Below are 21,150 nucleotides of genomic sequence, written 5' to 3'. Positions count from 1 at the left end.
TATATATATATATATATATATATATATATATATATATATATATATATGTTTTTGCATCACTTTAATATTCTAATATAAAAATATTGTTTTAAAAAGTAAGTGGGAGCACCTTCTCATACACTCCAGCAATCATAATGGCATGACACCTGGGTATGGGCTGGAGGAAGTTTCTTACAACTCGAGTGGAACGAAATTGTTGTCCTTGCCTTCCGATTTTCACTCACATATTATATGATTATTGGCATCATTTCATCTCTTCACTCTTAATTTTTTATTTTAATGTTGTCCCTTTACTTTTTTTTTTTAATTATTATTATTATTTATCTAGCCCTTCTGCTCTAGAAACGTGGACCTTGCGTCCCATGCTCTGTTAGCCTTAACACGCGGCCGACGTATGAAATGTTTGAGTGAAAATATTCAAGTTTTAAAAAAAAAAAAATTAAAAAAATTAATATTTTTTTTTGTTGTTTTCAAGTTATTTTGATATGTTAATATTAAAAATATTTTTTAAAAAAATATATATATTATTTTAATATATTTCTATTAAAAAACACTTTAAAAATATAAAAAGTATTTTATTTTAGGTTTTTTCTTGGATTCAAAATCTTTTGGTTTTAATTGAGAGGACAGAAAGAGTTATGGTTATATAAGTGACAAAACCTCTCTTTCTCCATCTCACTTCAATATAATTTGTTTTCTTTATCGAGTTTTCTTTTTCAACTTTCTGAAGAGGTTTTTTTTTATATAAAAAAAAATGGTTGGCATATCTCCATTTGTTAAACATTGAGGAACTTAAATGTAATCAGAGTGTAAGCAGAGAGCTCTTATTAATCATGTTAGTAATAAAGGAATTAGAGGGATGTTAACCCTATCTGTTAAACATTCACCCGGGTTGATTCATGAAATTTAAAATTTAAATTTTTAATCGAGTCGATTTTTCAAATTAAATTTAATAATTATGTTGTTGCTGTGACAGAGAAGATGAAAATTAACCGACAATAAACATGGGGCTCTAATATATTTTCAGAGCCAAAGAGCACTTGATTCTGTAGTTATTAAGAGACTAAAATCAAGTATTTTTTTATTATTAATATCTTGTTTTATTGATATTTTGATGAATATTATCTTGGTTTATTGCTCATAATGTATGTATCAAAATGATAATTTGATTAATTGATAGAATCAGCTCATTTAACTAGACCAAGAAGAGCTTGAATAATTGGATATTCATGTTTTAAAAGAAAATGAATGTAGTTTAAGAAGATGAGAGGATGGAAGGTACAAGCCTCCGATTGAATCGGAGCCTGTCTTGTTGTCCCATGACTCTTTCCTGTTACTTTTCTATTATATCATTTGTTATAGTACGTATTTTGATGAGGTATTTTCTAAGAAGAGTTGAACTTTATATATATATATATATATATATATATATCTTTTATTCTCAGTATGCTTTTTGGTCTTATGACTCATTTATATATTTTTCCATCTCATTTATGTCACATTCATATGATTTTTCATCTAAACTCATCGAAGTAATAATTTAAATTTTGCTTTTTTTTTTATTAAAGATCTTATATAGTTATTAATTTCAAAATCCATAGGATTAGTTAAAAATGTGTGTAAATTGATTCAAGCATTTATATTAATTTTTTTTAAAAAAAATCTACTTATTAAATTGTGTTATTGTGGTCAATTTAAATATCACATATTAATTCTTTTTACAGTAGAAAATTTAATTCTTTATATAATATTTTATTTTTGGGGTCCATTTAATTTATACAATATTAAATTTCCTATTACTTTATCTGATTCTTATATCATTTGTTATAGTATGTATTTTGATGAGGTATTTTTTAAGAGGAGTTGAACATATATTATATTCGCTTTTATAACTCATTTATATAACATTTATGTCATATTCATATGTTTTTCCATCTAACTCACCGTTGCAATTAATTTAATTTTTTTTATTATTTTGCTATTAAAAACTTACATGGTCATTAATTTTAAAGCATGTAAGATTAAGTCGAGGTATACGCAAGCTGATCCAAACACCCATATTAATTTTTAAAACTACTTATTAAATTGTGTTGCTGTATTCAATTTAAATATCACATACTAATTCTTTTTATAATGATAAATTTAATTATTCATATTATATTATATTTTTGTGGTCCATTTAATTTATACAATATTAAATTTCATCTTTACTGTCTATTTAATTTAATATCATTATCATGGTTAATTCTAATTTTATGTCTTAAATCCAGTCATACAGTACACTTAATTCTCACATTAAACTCTTGCCACAAAAACATATTTTTTTCCATATCATTTTTCCCTAGTGGACTTTCACTTAAGATTCATTTCCTACCTTTGAGGTATAATTGACATAACCTTTATTTTCATATCTCGTAGGTAATATACACATAACAATATATTATCTTGTTATTTTTCCCTAGTGGACTTTCACTTAACATTCATTTCCTCTCTCATAGATATAATTCACATAACAATATTTCCCACATAATATTATTTTTCCATCCTAAAAACATATATTTTTTTTTCTGATATCATTTTCCTACCAAAAAGGCATCATCTATTTTCTCATGATACATAATTGTAAATTATCAATATAATTTCTATTGTATTTTAACATTACAAAAGCAATTTAAACAATTAAAGAGGTAAGAGGTGACATTTATCTTGAACTCCTGTTACACATGCTCATGAGAAGTCGAGTCCCATTTCATACGCTTCTTCTACAACTCCAGAGAATAAAAATTAATGTTTGTTTAGCTAAATTCACATCTAGTTATTCGTTTAACAACAAATTCGGTCTAATAAATAATTACACAAATCACCACATACATTGACAAAATCTTAAAATTTCCAAGTTAATATCCACACATTACAACTATCAATTTATATTACAATATGCACCCTAAACACGTAATTCATCATCACATCATACATAAAATAATCCCACCATATTATTAATACCAAATGATCAAGTCCTTAATCAATACATATCTCAATCACAGCAAACTTAGGATCTCGCATACCCATCGTCCTCAAACACACAATCTATGTTTCTAAACATCATAATCAATTTATAATGATTCTAATCACCATTAAACATTTAATTCATCATCAAACCAAGTTAACACAAATTTCAGCAATGATTATACATGCTCAATCATCCAAAACACATATACAATGATTTCATATTTCATAAGTCAATTCACAACATCACCAACCATGATTACTTATTTATTTCATCATCAAAACACATGATTTACGAGAAAAAAAAACAGCATTGATTTTATACACCCATTCTTCCAAAACATGTACATATTAGTTTTACACATCATAACTCAATCCTACAATGACTCTACACACATTTACATATTCAATTCATCTTTTCAACATGTAATTATACAACTTCCAGCACTATTTTCACTTACCCAGTCTTCCAAAACATACACATTAGTTTCACACATCATAACTCAATACTATAGTGATTCTAGACCTATTTACTCATTCAATTCATTTTAATAACACATAATTTCACAAATTTCAATCCTAATAAAACTCCCTATAGCCGGCCACTACTTGAACAAATTCCTAAAATTTTTGTTTTCAAAAACTTATTTTTAATCTTTATTTATGCCTTTACAATCCCAACTTGCTTTGAGTTCATTCAATTTAACACTTCCATTCGAAATCACATGAACCCTAGAAATTAAAATTGAGGATTTTCTTCCTCTTTTCCAAAGTAAAAGAAAGAAATGAAATTAATTGAGGGCAAGTTTCTTACCTTTGCTATTTTATCTCATTTGAATGAGTTTTTGCAAAAATATCCAAAAATCATGTCCTTTTCTTCTAAATTTCCAACTTTCTCTCATTATTTTCCCAAGCTCTTTCACTCTCTAAGTTTAGTCATTTAATTTGTTTTCTTGTGTAGAAATTTATTGCTCATACTCTCCAAGCCTTATTACTTGAGAAAAAAGAAGAAGGTGAAGGAGAAGAGCAATTTTAGTATGTGTTTGGTGTCATGGTGCATTGTATTTTTTAAAAGTGTTTTTCACTTGAAAATACAACACATATATATATACACATTCAAACCATTGAAAACACAAAATAAATAAATAAATAAAACACACCAAATCACATATTAAAACACACCAAATCACATATTAAAAACACAAGGTCAAACAACCTTTTAGACTTTAGTCATTCTCTTTCCTAGCATATTGTTGTACACTTAATAAACAGAGGGTTTTTTCCCCTAAAATTTATAAAAACACCACTCTTTAATGTTCTAAATTGTTATTTCTATTCAAATATCTAATCGTTGGCACTTTTCACTCATCGATTTATTTTCATCCAAATTATTACACTAATAAATTGAGAATTTTCTTGCCACTTGTCATAATAAAATTTGTCTAAATTTTATTATTATTTTTTTATAAATTATGCTATTAAGTGTGTGTTTACATTGACTGACGATATTGTTTGTGCATAAATTCATACTTTAATTCATTAAGGGTTTTACACCAATTCATCGTGAATTTTTCACCATTAATTCACAAAAATTTTATTATTTTCAGGTTGGTATTTAAGTGAGTTATCACGAGGTTTACATAAAGATATGAGAGAGAAAGTTGTTGAAATTTTAAGAAAAAAACTTTCAAGTAACTAGATTTTAGCCACCAATAATTATGATTTTAGCCTCTATGGATTCGTCTTTGAGAAATAAGCTTATTACAGGTGGCTTTTACCTTTAATTATGCTAAAAAAAAACTTAAATTGGAGTGTGATAATTTTATTTTTTTTTATTATGAGTTTTACGCTGATTAGAATGTATTCTGTTGTTATAAACCGAGTGATATAGGTTTATGAGTTATTCCCATTTTTCTTTTCTTTTTTTATGTTTTTAGGTGAAAATAGTTAAAATATGTGATTTTAAGGTCTAGAAACTTGAACCGATATTTCGGTCATTAAAGTCACCTTTGGTGATCGAAAAAGATAACAGACAAATAATGCATCATTTATCCAAGTAAGTGATGCGTCGTACATCAAGTTTTTTCTTTTAAAATGGGGTGAATGACCACCCCATTAAAAAAAATAGAAACTAAATACGCAGGTCTTAGTTTCCAAACTGAGGCATGCATGTCAAGTTCATGAGTGCATGTCATTTCATTTTTTTTAATCTCATTGTTTTTTTTTTTGTATTTTTTAATTAAATTATTTTTAAATAATTATCTAATTATGCATTTTTAAAAGATATTTGAGCCTTTCATGGTAATGTTAACAATCACTTTTTGAATACCTAATATATATAATTTTCTAAATATGGATGAAATATCTATTTTTTTAAATTTCATTATGATTTTTCTCAAAATTATTTTTTGTTATATTTATTTTAATATTTTTTGCATAAAAAATATCAATTCATTATTTTGTTTTATTAAAACTTGCTTTTAAGATTATGTCAATTCATTATTTTGTTTTATTAAAACTTGCTTTTAAGATTATGATAAGCTTTGTTTTATTTATTAGCTTTTAAGAACTGAAATGACTCCATTCACCAAAATTAAATCCCATTCATTGCAAAATACAATGATTGTAACTCCATAACCCTAACTCCAAAACACCCAGTCTCGCGTTTGCTAAAGGAGTTGGGGTTTACAGCTTTAAACCATGCATAATCAATTGAAAAGGCTCCAGAACGCAGAGGATCGATCATTAAACACAGCATTGTTGAGTGTGCGATCTGAGAAGCAGAACACTTCAGAGGTTACTCTGCATGAACATCCTTGATGAGACTAAATTAGAAACTGGACTGCTATTAACCATTTTAACCAGTGCAAAGAGAGCCTCTGAGACCATAATAATAAACCTACTTCATATCACACCTGCCTCATGATCAAAGCTCAAACATTTAATCCCTCAACAATTCCACAATAATTCCCCTACATATTATGAACCAATCGTCCTGCAAAACAAACAGGGAACCAAGTCCCCTTTTTCATGAGCAATTTAATCTCATTGCTTTCCAATCAATCCCATCCAGAGATCAAAGAATCTCAATCTGTTACATTGAAACAAAGCTTAGCCTCATCCCAAGGGCCATTGATCTCAAACTTGTATTCCTGAATTCTTATGAGCCAATAAGGACAGACAACACTTATGAACACCAAGAAACCAAGCAGTAGCATGAAAAGTAAGTGGTGCAGTGTATAAACCAGAGCCAGGGTCACCGCCATCAACCCAAAAGAAAACACAAGGTGCAAGCGGAAGGAGAATTTCTTGATACAGTAAGTGACAAATGGAGCAAAAAGGAAGACTTGCAAGGAAAATAGCATGATGGCAAAAACATGCAGCCTTGATGGAAGGCGAGACGCAATAAAAACTGAAGCGACAACAGAAGCATTTAAAGACACACAACTGGTTAAGCTTGGATTTTTTAGGGCCACAGGAGCTTTAATGGTCGATCCTGAATAGTCATGCAGGAAGAGATGAAGTATGACAAGTATAACAGTAACTGTCCAGATGGAGTCCGAGCTTATGGACCTTGTGAGAGGGTGATAAATAGGAGCCAACATGTATAACCCAGTTGTGAAAAAAGAGAGATTGAGTATATAATGGAAGAGTAGATTCAAGGAACGCATTTCTTTGGTTAAAAGAAGAACTAAAAAACCTGTTCCAAAAAGGCTTGCATCAAGGAGCAAGAGGGAATTTTCATCTAGGGTTGATTGAAGGGTGTGAGCCCAAACCAAGCTGACAAGAGTGACGATGCACAGATACTGAGAGATAGAAACTGAGTCTTGCATCACCTTCAGAATGTCCCGCTTAACAACATTAGCATTCATGACCATATCTTCAAGAAAAGACTCGTCAGTATGATTATCATCAAACCCAGGCTGCATTCCTCCATACGCGACTTTTCTCCAATTGGGACGAAGCAGGCTCTCACTGATGATGTTATCCATTGCAATCCAACTTCTCTATTACTTATGCTTTCAGATATAACCAGAAAAAAACAAAACTCGTACTCATGTAGAGTGAAGCAAGACAACTATAGTTTTCCAATCTGTTATACGATCATTTGTAAGAGCAACATATCCCATTGAAGACTGTCCTGCTACTTTTAGGTTCAGTCTGTTACTTCAAGAACCTGTTCATTTGCAGGCAACATAGATCATTTTACATCAATGAAAAGAAAGACAAAGTACAAGGACCAGCTATGCATACACGGAATCGATTTGCTTTTGCAAAAGGATACAAAAAAAAAAGGGAGTAATGGCATATCTCCCTCTTTCCTTCAGGTCCATCTAGATTTTCATTTTTTGTTCCCGGAAACCTCAATTGCTGAAGGAAAAAAAAACCATGATTCCTAATTTCCTTCGATGCAAAATAGCGGTTCAATTTCCAGTTAAATAAATTTAACAGATACTGTTTTTTTTATATATAAAAAATGGGTTAAACAAAGAATATTTTAGAAAGAAAAGAAAATCAGGTTGCCAGGTTAAACCAAAATCTCCACAATCAAGAACAGCTTCGGAAAGTGAAATCAAAACACCAAGTCAAATGATAAATAATAATAACAATAATAATTCAAACCCAGGTGATGTTTTATTTTACCTTTTAGAATTCTCGATCGATTTGGGGGGTCATCTTCTCTGTTTGTTGCCTTGATTCTCTCTCTTCTCGGACTGAAAAACTTGCGAAGAAAACGCGTTTCTTAACGAAAACAAAAAGAGTACGAAACGTTTTTTATGCAGTTTGACGTTTCACAAGTATTGTTTTTTTAAAAGATAAAAGTACGTGGGAAGGAAACCGGCGTCTTTGAGATTCCATATGACATCGAATCAGGAGATCCGACCCGATAAATAAAAACACGGATTCGGAAGACGAAAGCAGAAAAGGCCTAGAAACCCTAGAAAAAACCCCGCCCGAATTCTACAAGAATCATCAGCTGCTCCTGCAGAAAGAAGCGAAAATTTAAATTCTGGGACAGAATGGGAAAGAAGAAGAAGAGAGCAGCATCAAAAGTATGGTGCTATTACTGCGATAGGGAATTCGATGACGAGAAGATTTTAGTACAGCACCAGAAAGCCAAGCATTTCAAGTGCCATGTCTGCCATAAAAAGCTATCGACCGCTGGTGGCATGGCCATTCACGTCCTCCAGGTCCACAAAGAGTCCATCACCAAGTAATAACCAAAAGCCTCGCTGCTCCTTTTTTTTTCTCTCTCTCTCTCTCTCTCTCTGTCTATCATTTTTTTTAATCTCTTACCTTTTATTTATATTTTAGTTCTAGTCGGAGAATGCGATTAATTAGAACCAATGATCATTAATTTTGATTAATTAGGGTTTTATCAGTTTTCATTATTGGGATTTATTTTTCAAAATCATGATCTGTTCGGCTATAAATGTTTGTTTATTGGAATTACAAATTCCAGCTTGCTTGCAGTACATTGCTTGTTGTTCAATACCTTTTCTTTTGTGGGGTTTTAGATATAAGCATGTGGGATTGACTGAAAATTGACTTGAGGGGAATGTTATGTTATTTTTTTATTTTATTTTAGGTATCAGAATTGTTTTTTGCTGTTTATGCTGTTGACGAGGTCTACGTTGATTTAGGTGACCTTTTTCTGACTATATGATGGATTTGGTTCAGGGTTCCCAATGCAAAACCTGGAAGAGAATCAACTGATATTGAAATATATGGAATGCAAGGAATCCCACCTGATGTTCTGGCTGCTCACTATGGAGAAGAAGGTAAGGAAGTTGACTGGTGTGTTTTCAATAAGTTACTTTGTGTCAATGATTGTATGTACTTGCCTATCATCATTACTTTTCTGTTAATTGATTGATATGTTAAGTTTTATATCTTTTCATCTTAGAGCTCTGCGTCATTGCTGAAATTGAAACTTGGGATTTTACACCTTTTTATTTGTTTAGTTTTTTCTTTTATTCCCTCAACTTGCAAATTGGCTGAGCTTTTTATTCAGTATAAACTAGTTTATGTCATTTTTCTTATCTTGTATTTTTGCAATTTTGGTAAAGTTAAAGGTGCTGTTGAATTCTAATTTTTCCATGATACAGTTAGCTTCTTTATATATATATATATCAGTTCTGAGTCTTCTCGCAGTTTCTGTTACTGTACTAAGAGTTTAATTGTAGAAGTTGTGGTATCTATCACGTAAATTTGGTTTACTTCTCACTGATATTATATTTACTGGCAGAAGATGAGAATCCATCAAAAGCTGCTAAAGTGGATATTCCATCAGCTCAGCTTGTTGGTGGTATGGTGCCAGGACCATTGGGTGCTGGATATCCTCCACGACCTCTTGCTGCAATGCAGCCAATGTATTTCTTCTCTATTCTCTACTATTAGCAGATTACCACATCCTTCTATACTAATATTTCACCATTTGCAAGCATTGAAATGTAGTTCTTTCTTCATTATCATGATTAATGCTGTTCTTTTATGTTTATATTTCACCATTTTGCAAGCATTGAAATGGAGTTCATTACGTGGATGACTGCGATTTTGAAGCACTTTTTATTTGTTCTTGCTTCATTCATCTCACAAAAGTATTTTCAAAATAGAATATAGGTTAGTTGAGAAGGATTTTTGTGGACTACTATACCCAGATTAGGATATTGATGTTTAATCGTGTTTATTTGAGTATAAGGCAGCAAGGGATGAACGAAATGCAACTTTCTTCATCTATATTTTTGTTGTTCTCCTTTCATGAAAACTGTAATATGCTTTAATTAAACCAAGTAATCCAGGATTCTAACCATACAACTGCGTTTCATGCTTATCCTAATATGGCTACTACTCAAACTTTGGATGTTATCTTGTAAAGAATAGAAGATCATCTTTGATCCTAGGTCAGGTCCCTGTACTCTCAGTCCAGTTAAACCATGGAACTATCTGTTTGTCCTGAATTTTCTCAAGATTCTGTTTCGAAGATTTCAAATCTGTGACATATACCCTGACTAAGTATAAAAGTGAAACTTCTGACTAACTGTGTCTTCAGCTTTCAAAACTAATTGAATCTTGCCCTCATCAAAGGTTATGGGGTCCCCATAAAAGTAAACAACAGATTCATCCAACATGGCTTTATTACATTTGAATTATTTGGAAAATATAGTGATTCATGGTGTCAATTTATGTGCAGAGGAAAATCGTGATTAAGTTCTCATCATATTTTTGTTGGTTTTTGGTTACAGTTATAATTCTGCTGTACCTGCTCCTCATGCTGGTTGGCCGGTTCCTCCTCGTTCACAACATTGGTTGCCACAGCATCCTGCAGTTTCAATTCCTCCTCCTGCCCCAATCACATATACCCAGCAGCCACTATTTCCTGTACAAAATATGAGGCCTCCTGTGCCATCAACCATGACACCCGCACTCATACCTTCACAAGTAACTCCTCCAGGACTGCCCTCATCCACACCATCTGTATCACAACCATTGTTCCCTGTTGTTAACAATAATTTGCCTCAAAGTTCAACATTTTCTGCTCCTTTTCCTTCGACAAGTCTCTTACCAAGCTTGCCTGCAGAAGTTAAAGGTTCAATGAATGTGCATTTGGGAGTCAATACTTCAGTGACAACTGGCTACCTTACTCAGAGTGCTTCAGGTTTGATTTTGGCCCCTTGTTGATTTATAATATAATAGATCCTCTTTATTTGAAAAAAAGATATTAAAACAGATCTTGTGTCTAACTTTTGTCGTGGTTGATTTAAAAAGTGTTCATTTTCATTGCGTGTAATGGTTTCTTTGGTAGCCTTCATGCTATCATAGGATCATACTCTATTATAATTGCTTTTATTAGGACCAATCATACCGTCTAAGTTTGCATTTTGCTCCCTGAATGGTAATGTTCCATTTCAATTTGTTTATAGCATCTGGGACACTAGGCAATACACATTCTTATGCCTCTGGTCCAAATACTGGTGGCCCTTCTATTGGACCACCCCCTGTAATTGCAAACAAGGCACCTGTCATCCAGCCAGCTGTTAATGAAGTCTATCTTGTTTGGGATGATGAGGCAATGTCCATGGTAGGTTGTTTGTGTTAAGAATGCTTTCTTTCAGTTTTACCTTATAAATTCTCAATTGTTAGACCTGCTAATGGTTTGAATATTTGCAGGAGGAAAGAAGAATGTCCTTACCAAAGTATCAGGTGCATGATGAAACTAGCCAGGTAAGTTGTGACTACCCCCTTACTATTTGGAGTTGGTTTGCACGTCTAACCAGATGGGTAGGCTTTATGCTTTTTGTTTTCAGATACAGTTGTTTACGCATTGTTACTGTTTAGAGAGGTATTTCTGTATGAATTTCGAATTTTTCTTTTTCTTAACTTGTCAACAAACCCACAGTTTGCAAATGGTTATGTGCCTTGTAGTCAAGTATCTTTTGACTACTAATGTCCATTGGCTGATGGGCATGCTGTTTCTGTTTTTGTTTTCCGCGATTATGTGGTTTGCATGCCAATGCCAGCGCTTTGTGGTTGTCAGATGATTCAACTAGTCATGTTTGTTAATTATGTCGGTAGTTAGTTATTACTGTTTTGACAAGCTTGCTGGAATCAAATCGAGGATTCTCCTTCCTAACGTCATTCTCAGTTAACAAAAGTGTATGTATTGCTTATTTAGAATTTGAATTTATTTGTTGTTATTCTTCTCCCTATGCTTGACTTTGAAATGTGGGGTTTGGGTGGAACAAGATGATACCCAACAGATTTTTGCTCATTCCTAGCATGATTACAATTTATTTTTATCATCGAACAGTGAAGTCAGACTTGGCCCAGGTCAGCTTCTTTCGCAAAGTTTGGCATCTTTCGCAATAGGACCAATCTTTCAAATATCTGGTTTATCCAACTGATTTCTAGTCACAATTCATTTCTTCTCATTGTTGTTGCTTGTTGCAGATGAGCTCAATCGATGCAGCTATTGACAGAAGAATATTGGAAAGCAGGCTTGCTGGTCGAATGGCATTTTAGAAACTGAAGGCTATTAGGAATCTTTTTGCAGATGCAAAGCCCCGCTGAGCGCCACAAAATTCATATTAAATACATGGGGATCCCTGGTTCTTGTTTGCATCCTTCAGGATCATGCTTGTGTTGTATTCTTTACAAGGTAGTGAGATAAAAAGAGCCCCCATTCTTTAGCTTTTAGGTTAAATCTCGAGGGATGGCGGCAACAATCTTTCTGTCCCTTTAAATCCTTCTCTCTTTCCTTTTTTTTTAACCTTTGAAAAAAAAAAAAAAAAAAAAAACGTGTAAGCCTGTTAGGTTAATAGATTTTAGTTCACTTTTATTATCTGGCTCAATCTCTTGCCGTCATTTTGTATGTACCTTGTGAAACTTGGAATTGGATCTGCTGTGAGCATTATTCCCTTACTTGTTTTATGGATTCAAGTTTAACTATTCATTAAATCACAGTGAGGGTCGTGGTTTTCATTTGATATTATGTTTCTGAAGGAGATGGTGTATAACCAACAAACTTTATTTCATTATTAACAAATAAAACTAAAGATCTGGAGTGTTCAAACACGGTTCTCCCTGTAAAAAAGCAGTGCAGCATCCGCAATGGTTCCTTTTTTTTTTCTACTGTTCCTATACACGGAAAAAAGCAGCTTTATCTTTGTATTTTTCAGGGTTTTTTTTTTTTTTTACCATATTTAGTCCAGCTTGCAGTTTTATCTTTGTATCTTTATGTTTTTCCTGCTGCCTGGATTTTTGACCATGTAAAGGCTATCTTAGTGTCAATGTGTTTGTATCCTAGAGAGAGATCAATGGAAATGGTTTTCGGTAACATGTAGGAGTAGGAGAACACACTTTGATGCTTGAAAATGTTTTTTTTAATTAATTTAATTTTATATTTTAGAATGATTGAATGATTGTTTTGAGATTGAAATAATTTGTGGCATTTTCCAGTGAAATAATGTTTATATGGCCCAAACCTGAACCCTATTTTTTCAAACCGTGGGTGATTAGAAAATGTATTAATGGGTGATTAAGTTGTTGGATCTATTTAAAAAAAGAAATGGGAGGACTTTCATCCGTTTATTTTAAAAACAAAAAACAAAAAAAAAGTTCTGCTTCAGCTTTTTTATTTTTTATGGCTAGGTACGTGGGCTTAGCCTTGTAAACCAAGGCATGTTTGGGCCATGTTCTTGAAGCCTAGGTGAGTTTGGGCTTCCCATTACTTTCTCTTTTTTTTTTTATCTTTTTAATTAATTGTTTTGTTTATTTTTTCAATTTTAGAATACAATTCACTTTAAATAAAATAATTAAGATGTTAATTATAAAATTATTCGGTTATGCAATGATTTTTTAATAAGATAATAATTTTTATGATAATATTAGTGAATTTTTATGATTAATTATATATGAATCTAATATATAATTTGTTTTTAAAACAAATTTTCTCATAAATTGCATCAATGAGAATAAAATATCTATTTAGTTATTTTTTATGGTAAACTTTTTATACAATTTTATTAAATTAATTACTCTCATATACTTTGAAGTCCCTAAAATTTATTTTTTTTTTACATTTTCAGTCCTCGTAGTTCCAGTGATATAAAATTTCCAGTAGGCATTATTTTGTCCTGAAGGATCTCCCTTTTGATATGGATCCTTGGAAAGGGCTCCCCAAGACCAAATGTCAGAAGAGTCGAATGAACAAACAATAAGAGTGTAACAAAAGGAAAAACTTTCCCAGAAAGCTAAAGAAATCATACTTTTATGGGAACTCTTCTGGGTTTATATGAACTTTAAAGAAGCATTAGGCTTGTGTATGTCTGGACGCATATCTATCATGTCTGACCTGAAGTTGCAATCTGACTAACCTCGTACTCTGTACCCTCACCACAAGCCACTACATGCTAAGAATTTGGTGACACTGGAAGCTGACTCCAGTTTTGAAATACTGAATTCTTATATATTATATATATATATCTGTCATTGTCTGCTTACTGAATCACAATCCAAAATTCGGTATTGCTCTATCATTGAGCATGGGGTGTCATGTCTTCTGGATACATGAGGATAGATATTCCTTAAGGGAAAGCCCATAATTAAACTTGAGACATCCAACCTGGAGTTGTGTCAACTCCAAATTGTAGAGTGGTTTGGTGGAGATAATATGAAATGGGGAAGGCTGCCCCTCCGTACGTAGCCAGAGATGTAGTGAGCCTTCATAAGAAGCAGACAATTTAGAGCGAAAGAGGGCGTCTTCTCTCTTTGTGAACCTGCGTGCCTGTGTAATTTATCTTAATGTATCTAGTATTATTTGCAAGGTTCCTGGTTCTTTTACAACACGAAATTCATCTGACAACTGTTTGGATAAGCTTCGCGTATGCACAGGTTGGGGCGAAGGTTTGTGCTGTGTCAACTGTTGGGAGTGATGACAAATGGAGACATTCAAACAGTACGTCTCATGGCTTTGATTTATTAACTTTATTCACTTTTCGTTTGTGTATATTTATAATGAACTGCATTCATCTGCATGAAAGAGCAAATGTTATGGTCAATAAAATCATCATAAGCAGATTAATCCTTGGCTAAAAACTGAGAAAGTCGTCCGAGAAAAGGAAATCTGATGTGACTACATGGCCTTCTTCTGCCATCATTTATGAATCATAAGTATTCTTTTGGATGAAGACTTACTGTGATACTGGCTGCTTTCAAAATGTAAAAGAAAGGGCCACCCAATAGCCAGGAATTCAAGCTTTTTTCATCAGGAGCCAATCATTTCCTCCTGTACATTTGATGTTAGCTGTCAGATTAACTTTTTGCTAAATAATCCTAAAGAGAGGCTGTTGCTTTGCTTTAAAATTATGCCCAGTATCATAATTGGATGTATTTTATCTGTATCGAGTTGTTTCTTGTTATAAATGATGGCTTTTGGATCTCTTGTGCTTCCCATGGCATGCTATTTATATGGTGTTTTCTAGTTATTTTGATACTTATTACCAAGTTAATCTGCAAGCAAAACAAGTTCTATCCTTGCATTCTTGCTGGTGTGCTGTCAGGAGATATAGTAATTATTTTAAATCTATTTTACAAGGGTATTTCCCAATTATGTTCTCCTTTTCATTGATTGAAAATTAGGAGTTGCACTTAAACAACTAGGGTTTTTTCTCAATTTGCCACCTTAACATTCTCAATTGTCACTGTTTTGAATGGTATACGTACACCCTTTTTTTTTTTTTTATAGTATGAGGTGTCCAAATTAACTTGCATGTATCACGATTAATTCTCGGATCCACTAAACATTATGTAAGCCTAATAGATAGATAAAGCATCAGAAGGATAACAGATGTACACGCTAATGCTTAATCCTAAAATGCAGAGATAAAAAAACTCCTGTCAGAACCGCTGGGCTACACCCTTCGATATTCACAGGTGGGCGTAGCATGTCAGCAGCATTTGTTGAGCATCAGCCTCGTAACTGTAACTGTAACCATGGTTTTAACCTGCAGTTGCAATACCTAGGCCTTGTATAGCGTGTGTCTGCCATTAAGGTCATGAACTAGTAGCAGATCTTAGAATTGTTTCCCCAATACATTTGTTTTCAATAGTTTCACTGAAAGCGCTGCACTTAAAACACTTCCAAGGATGAACATCATAATATTCCTCAAAGTGCATCAATTCATTACGTGTCATACATGATTATGATACTGTTTACCTTGTCAATATACTTGCAGGGCTTTTGTGTGGGTGAATGCTGTAACATGTATTTTGGAGTGGAATAAAAGGGACAAAAAGAGAAAAAAGAATGTTCAAAACTTTCAAAGGTCTAACCCAAAGAAGGAAAAAGTCTTGGGAACTCTCCAGGTTAGGTTTAGGGGAAAAGAAGCCTGCACAGAATTAAAACTAGGAAGAACCAAAAGAAGATCTTGCCTTAGCTCATTATAGTTCGTAATTATTGTTACAAAAAACATCAAAAGGCTGCTAAACTATTTCTAGAGAGGCGTAGTAATGTCTTGTCATTCTCAAAATTTCAGTATTTTATTTGTGTTTTAAAAGTTTTTTTAAAAAAATTTTAAATTTTTTTAATTTTTTATTAATTTCAAATGATTTTGATATATTAATGTAAAAAAAATTAAAAAAATTAAAAAAAAAAACATCAATAACATAAAAAATTATTTAAAAAATAATTACAACTCTAAAGTCAAACAAGCATGCGTGGGAGCACAAGCAAACCCAAAACAAAAGCGGGTTTTGTACGTATGAATAAGACTGGCCTAGTTGAGAGAAAGAAAGACTTGTTGAAGGTCGTTGCGGAGTTCAAAATATGTTGAGTTCTATAAATAACATATTTAATTTAATCTAAGCTTGGTTAGGCCCGTCTATTATTGCAGTGCAACCGAGATTTTGGAAATTTTTAATTCTTTTTACCTTCAAATTAATTTATTATTTAGTTTTTATATATATAGTTTTGATGGGTTGATAAAAAAAAATAAAAATATATATATTATTTTAATAACAATAAAAACTTTTTAAAAAAAACTTCTATTACACTTTCAAATGAATTTTAAGTAGTGTTTGGTATTATAATAACAGCTATTTTTTAAAGCATTTTTTATTGAATATATATGAAAATAATTTTTTTTTTGTTTTTTTAAATCTATTTTTAATAGTAACATGTCAAAAGAGGATCCAAAAATATCCCAAAAAATAATTACAAGCAAAAATAATATTTTAAGATTTTATAAAACATAATATCTAACGCAAAAACAAATACAAAATAAGAGTATTTAAATAAAGCTTTCAATCCTGTCCACTTCAGTAAATCCCGCATGGCATTGAACATCATTTGATGGATTGGAAAGAATTTAAAAATGGTTCTCTTAGGATTGAACAACACTCCACCACTCCACAACTAAGCCAGCGAAAGATTCTCGTGGGGAAGAATTAAGTGGGCGTTTGGTAATGAGGTTGCTTCTGTGTTTTAAACAAAAAGCAGATGCAACCCGTTTGATAAATATAAAAAACAACTTATTATTCATAGGTCCCATATTATTTTTGCGTTCAAAACACTGGATAAAAAAAAACAGACGAATCCTGCTTCCTGCGCACTTCATGCTAATTAGCATGAACAGTGGATAGTCAAGCTCCACTGTTCATGCTAATTAAGCTCCACTGTTAATTAGCATGAACAGTGGAGCATGACTATCCACTGTTCATACTAATTAATCCATTAAGTTCTTCTATTTGTTCAGAAAAGAAACGAAAGATTACTCTTGTAAATATTTTTTATTACGGTTAAAAGGAACAGTGTAGCATCACGTGAACAGTGTAGCTAGCTATATTGTTCCGGTCAGACCAGTTCCGGCTGGACCGGTCCCAAGATCAAAATACATTGAACCATGTCCGACTCAGTAAAATAAAAAATAAAAATTATATATTTTTTTTATTTTTTAATTGTGTTTTATTCAAAAAACTAGTGTTCAACATTATTCAATGACACTATATAAATTAGACAAAGATGCTTGATGATGTAACATTTGTAAAATTTAATCGCAATTCCAATTTTTTTTTCCTGATTATATTTTACCTGATATTGTTACGTGCTTAAAAAACAAAAAAAACTATAGTCCTTGTCAAATGTATTTCATACATAGTGGAATTGTAGATAGTTTAATGGAATAATAAAAAATATTTTATATAAAATATTATTTATTTCATAATGTAATAACAATAGTTAAATCTATAATATTTAAATTAAAAACCATCAATATTAATAATAATTTTTTTAAAATTATTTTATAATCTCAATTTCAAAAGCATTATTAACCAAACACATTAAATTACTTTTTGCTCAACCTTAATTTTAACCACAGTTTTAACCAAACACCTATTTTTTCAAACCAACCTTAATTAAAAGTACTTTTTATAAAATAACTTTTTTCAAAACACAACCACATCAGCTATCGCAATACCAAACACACCCTGTGGGATAAAAAATTGGAGAAGGTGCTTCCATTTCTAGGGTTACTGCTATTTTTCTCTTTTTGCGTATCTTTTATTGCAAATTTCTATTCAAGGTGGCTATCTTCATGCATAGGTGGCAAGAACTGAGACGAGAACGCTAAGATTAATGATGCCTTTCTTTGAAAAAAAATAAATAGTAAAATAGTAAGGCACTAGATAGGAAGATATGAGTGCAATCCAAGAAACTTTACGTGCGCGGCATCAATCCAGAATTAGTTTTTGTAAAACCAGGGACAGAGTGCAAACCAGCAAATTAGCTTTTCGGTGGGTGCTGGCATTCCTGCTTTTACATCTTGTTATGTTTGAATCAAGCCTTACAAGTTTATTGAAATTTAATTTAATTGTTTGGATTTTAAATTTTTTTTAAGAGATTATCAGTTTAAATCTTATAAATTTTAGGGTCATTAAAGATTTATATAGTCGTTAATTTCAGGGCTTATAGAATTAATTGAGGTATATGCAAGTAAGGACGGAAGCCAGGAATTTTTCCACCCCGAGCTATTAAATAAATATATAAAATATTTTTTAAGATCAATTATTAACTCAAATTTTTGAAGTTAACAATAAAGTTTTAATTCAAATGTACAACCCTAAAATATTAAAAAATAAATTTAAAAGTACATAAAATTGAAGTGAAAGTAAAAATAAACCAACTATTGAAGTTACATCCTTTGATTTTTTGTGAAATATAAATCATTTATAATTGAATTTAAATCGATATTGTAACAACCCTCGACCACTAGGATAAAATAACAATCTCACATTACTGGAAAACAAAGTAATTAATTTTTTTTCCTTTTTCAATTCCCCCTTCCTTTACTTGATTCTTCCTTGGATTGGTGTTTTATAAGATGGAGTTTGTAAGTTTACGAGGTTATTCTCTCACTTTTCTTTTCTTTTTTTCTTAGATTTTGTTTTTATGTTTTTCTCATACTTTTCTCTTTTAATGACAGAACCATTTTACCCCTAATGAGTCGTTTTACTTTTATTCGACGGTCTTTTTTTTTTTTTTTTAGCACTACTAAAGCTCTGTTCATCCTAAAATTTTAACTAGATTTTATTCAATATATTTTAAGATCCCTCGTAAAAGTTCAGTTTAATCTAATGGTCGGATTGAAAATTACAGCCAATAACATAAAAATGGTCAAATTATGATTTTTTATCAAATTTTTGAATTTCTCTAAAAATTCTAAAATTTTAACCCAAGCTAAAGCATCATATTAGAAGACTCTACACAAATTTTTATAATTTTTTTTATAACTCAATCGAGAATTACAAAATGTTCTTTGCATAAAACAAGTAAAAAATATATGATAAAATCTTGACCTGGGCTATAGCTTACCCAAGTTAATTTTTATATGCATCAATATCCTTACACGTACACTTATTCAAAATATCTATATAAATTAAAAAAATAATAAATAAATAAATAAAGGTGACAACATCCATAATTTTTTTTATGACTTGAAGTAACTTTTACTTTAGTCATTCTTTTTTCCCCGTAACTGAACTAGATAAACGGAAACAATGCATTTACCTTTACGTAACAAAAAAGGAGATTTAACCATTAATTATTTTAAGTCACTGTAGCAGTCACCCATCCTTAAGAGTCATTACCGTACTTGTTCTTATTAGCATCCATTGTTTATTCACACAGGAGGACAGGTGTTGAAGCTAATGAAGAGCTAATGTCCGTCCATGTTCAACTGGGAACTGCACCTCATCCTCCATGTTTTACTCAGAGCTTGTTTACTAATTGTTTTTTTAAAAATATTTTAAAAATATATTAAAATAATATATTTTTTTAAGTTTCATCTACTACCATTTGAATATTATAAACTGAAATACATGAAGATATGGTGTTTGTTTTTCTGTGTTCTATTATAGATTGTTTATTTTTTTAATGGACAAATAGAGCCAACATGAATTTGCAAATTTTGTGACGCCAAGTCATCCCCCGAGATTTTGTACTTCTTTTGTAACTTTGTATGAAGGCTAACATTATAGTTCTTTGGAATGCGCACCTTCTTTGTCGCTGCCATATATTGTGATGCTGCCGTAGCTTTCCTCGGTTGAAGAAACTATGTATTCCGGCGAAGCTCAAAAACACAATGGATGAAGGGAGGAGGAAGCAATTAATTGGGGCTGTGACGCCAAAAAGACAAAATGAAAGAAAAGGAAAAGGATAAAAAATGCAAATTATCTTGGACAACACATTGTCATCTTACCATGTGTGCCTATCCTTGATCGACCTCCACTAGAATTAAAATAAAATAAATTAATTTTAAAAAGTGTAGTTGAATTGATTAGATTTTAAGTTTGTTTATTAAAGATTATCTCACAAATCTTAAAATTACTAAAAATTTAACATGATTATTAATTTAGAACTTATAAAATTAATTAATATTCATACAAATTGACCAAATATTCATATTAATAAAAAAAATAAAAAAATAAATTAAGATTTGTGGGTGACAAGATACAGCGTGCTGTTATGGGCAGTGTTATTATAATCGGTTAGCAGGAAACCGGTAAGGTCATTTATTCACCGGTTCATTGGTTGAATCATGGTTCACTGATAAACCACGTAATAATTATAGTATGTATAATAATATAATTATTGAAATATGATGACATAGTCATGTTAGTGGTGTTGATTGAGATGCATCTGAATCTTGATAGAGCATTAGGTCAAGTGTTCATTTCTTTTCTCAGTGGTACAAGTGGCTCTTTTCTTTGGAGAGTTGTGAGTTTCACGAGGAGGTTTGAGATTGTAATGAAAATAAATATTATTATTATTTTTAAATTATTTTAATTTATTGATATTAAAAATAAATTTTAAAAAATTAAAAAATACATATTATTTTAATATATTTTAAAATATAATTTTTTTTTAAAAAAGTAATTATTATTGCAATTTAATTGATGCATGTAATTTTATTTCTTAATTTAAGTAACTAGTTAAGTTCAGTGTTTATTTTTGTGTTGAGATTAACTTTTAAATTATTTTTTATTTAAAAATATATTAAATTAATACTTTTAGATATTTCTAGATACTTTTAGTATATTGATATTAAATAAAAAAAATAAAAATTATTTTAATATATTTTAATTCCA

At 31.1% G+C, this 21,150-nt stretch overlaps 2 protein-coding genes across 2 annotated transcripts; one reads left to right on the top strand and one right to left on the bottom strand.

The window, feature by feature from the left end:
- Positions 1 to 5,589: 5,589 nt before the first annotated feature.
- Positions 5,590 to 7,786, bottom strand: LOC118062829 (phosphatidylinositol N-acetylglucosaminyltransferase subunit C). The gene is made up of 2 exons (XM_035076682.2): positions 7,651 to 7,786; positions 5,590 to 7,183 (listed from the first exon to the last, which is right to left on the bottom strand). Exon 2 carries the CDS (start codon positions 6,996 to 6,998, stop codon positions 6,093 to 6,095), a length of 906 nt encoding a protein of 301 aa, XP_034932573.1. The 5' UTR covers positions 6,999 to 7,183; positions 7,651 to 7,786; the 3' UTR covers positions 5,590 to 6,092.
- Positions 7,787 to 7,872: 86 nt separating this feature from the next.
- LOC118062827 (protein SUPPRESSOR OF FRI 4) lies at positions 7,873 to 12,496 on the top strand. Its single transcript, XM_035076680.2, has 7 exons — positions 7,873 to 8,221; positions 8,689 to 8,789; positions 9,257 to 9,380; positions 10,254 to 10,666; positions 10,932 to 11,089; positions 11,179 to 11,232; positions 11,959 to 12,496. The coding sequence occupies exons 1-7, from the start codon at positions 8,028 to 8,030 to the stop codon at positions 12,028 to 12,030; spliced, it is 1,116 nt and encodes a 371-aa protein (XP_034932571.1). The 5' UTR covers positions 7,873 to 8,027; the 3' UTR covers positions 12,031 to 12,496.
- The last annotated feature ends 8,654 nt before the right edge of the window (positions 12,497 to 21,150 follow it).

Source organism: Populus alba, chromosome 3 (assembly GCF_005239225.2).
Source record: "Populus alba chromosome 3, ASM523922v2, whole genome shotgun sequence".
NCBI lineage: Eukaryota > Viridiplantae > Streptophyta > Magnoliopsida > Malpighiales > Salicaceae > Populus > Populus alba.
This window is presented reverse-complemented; position numbering and strand designations above follow the sequence as displayed.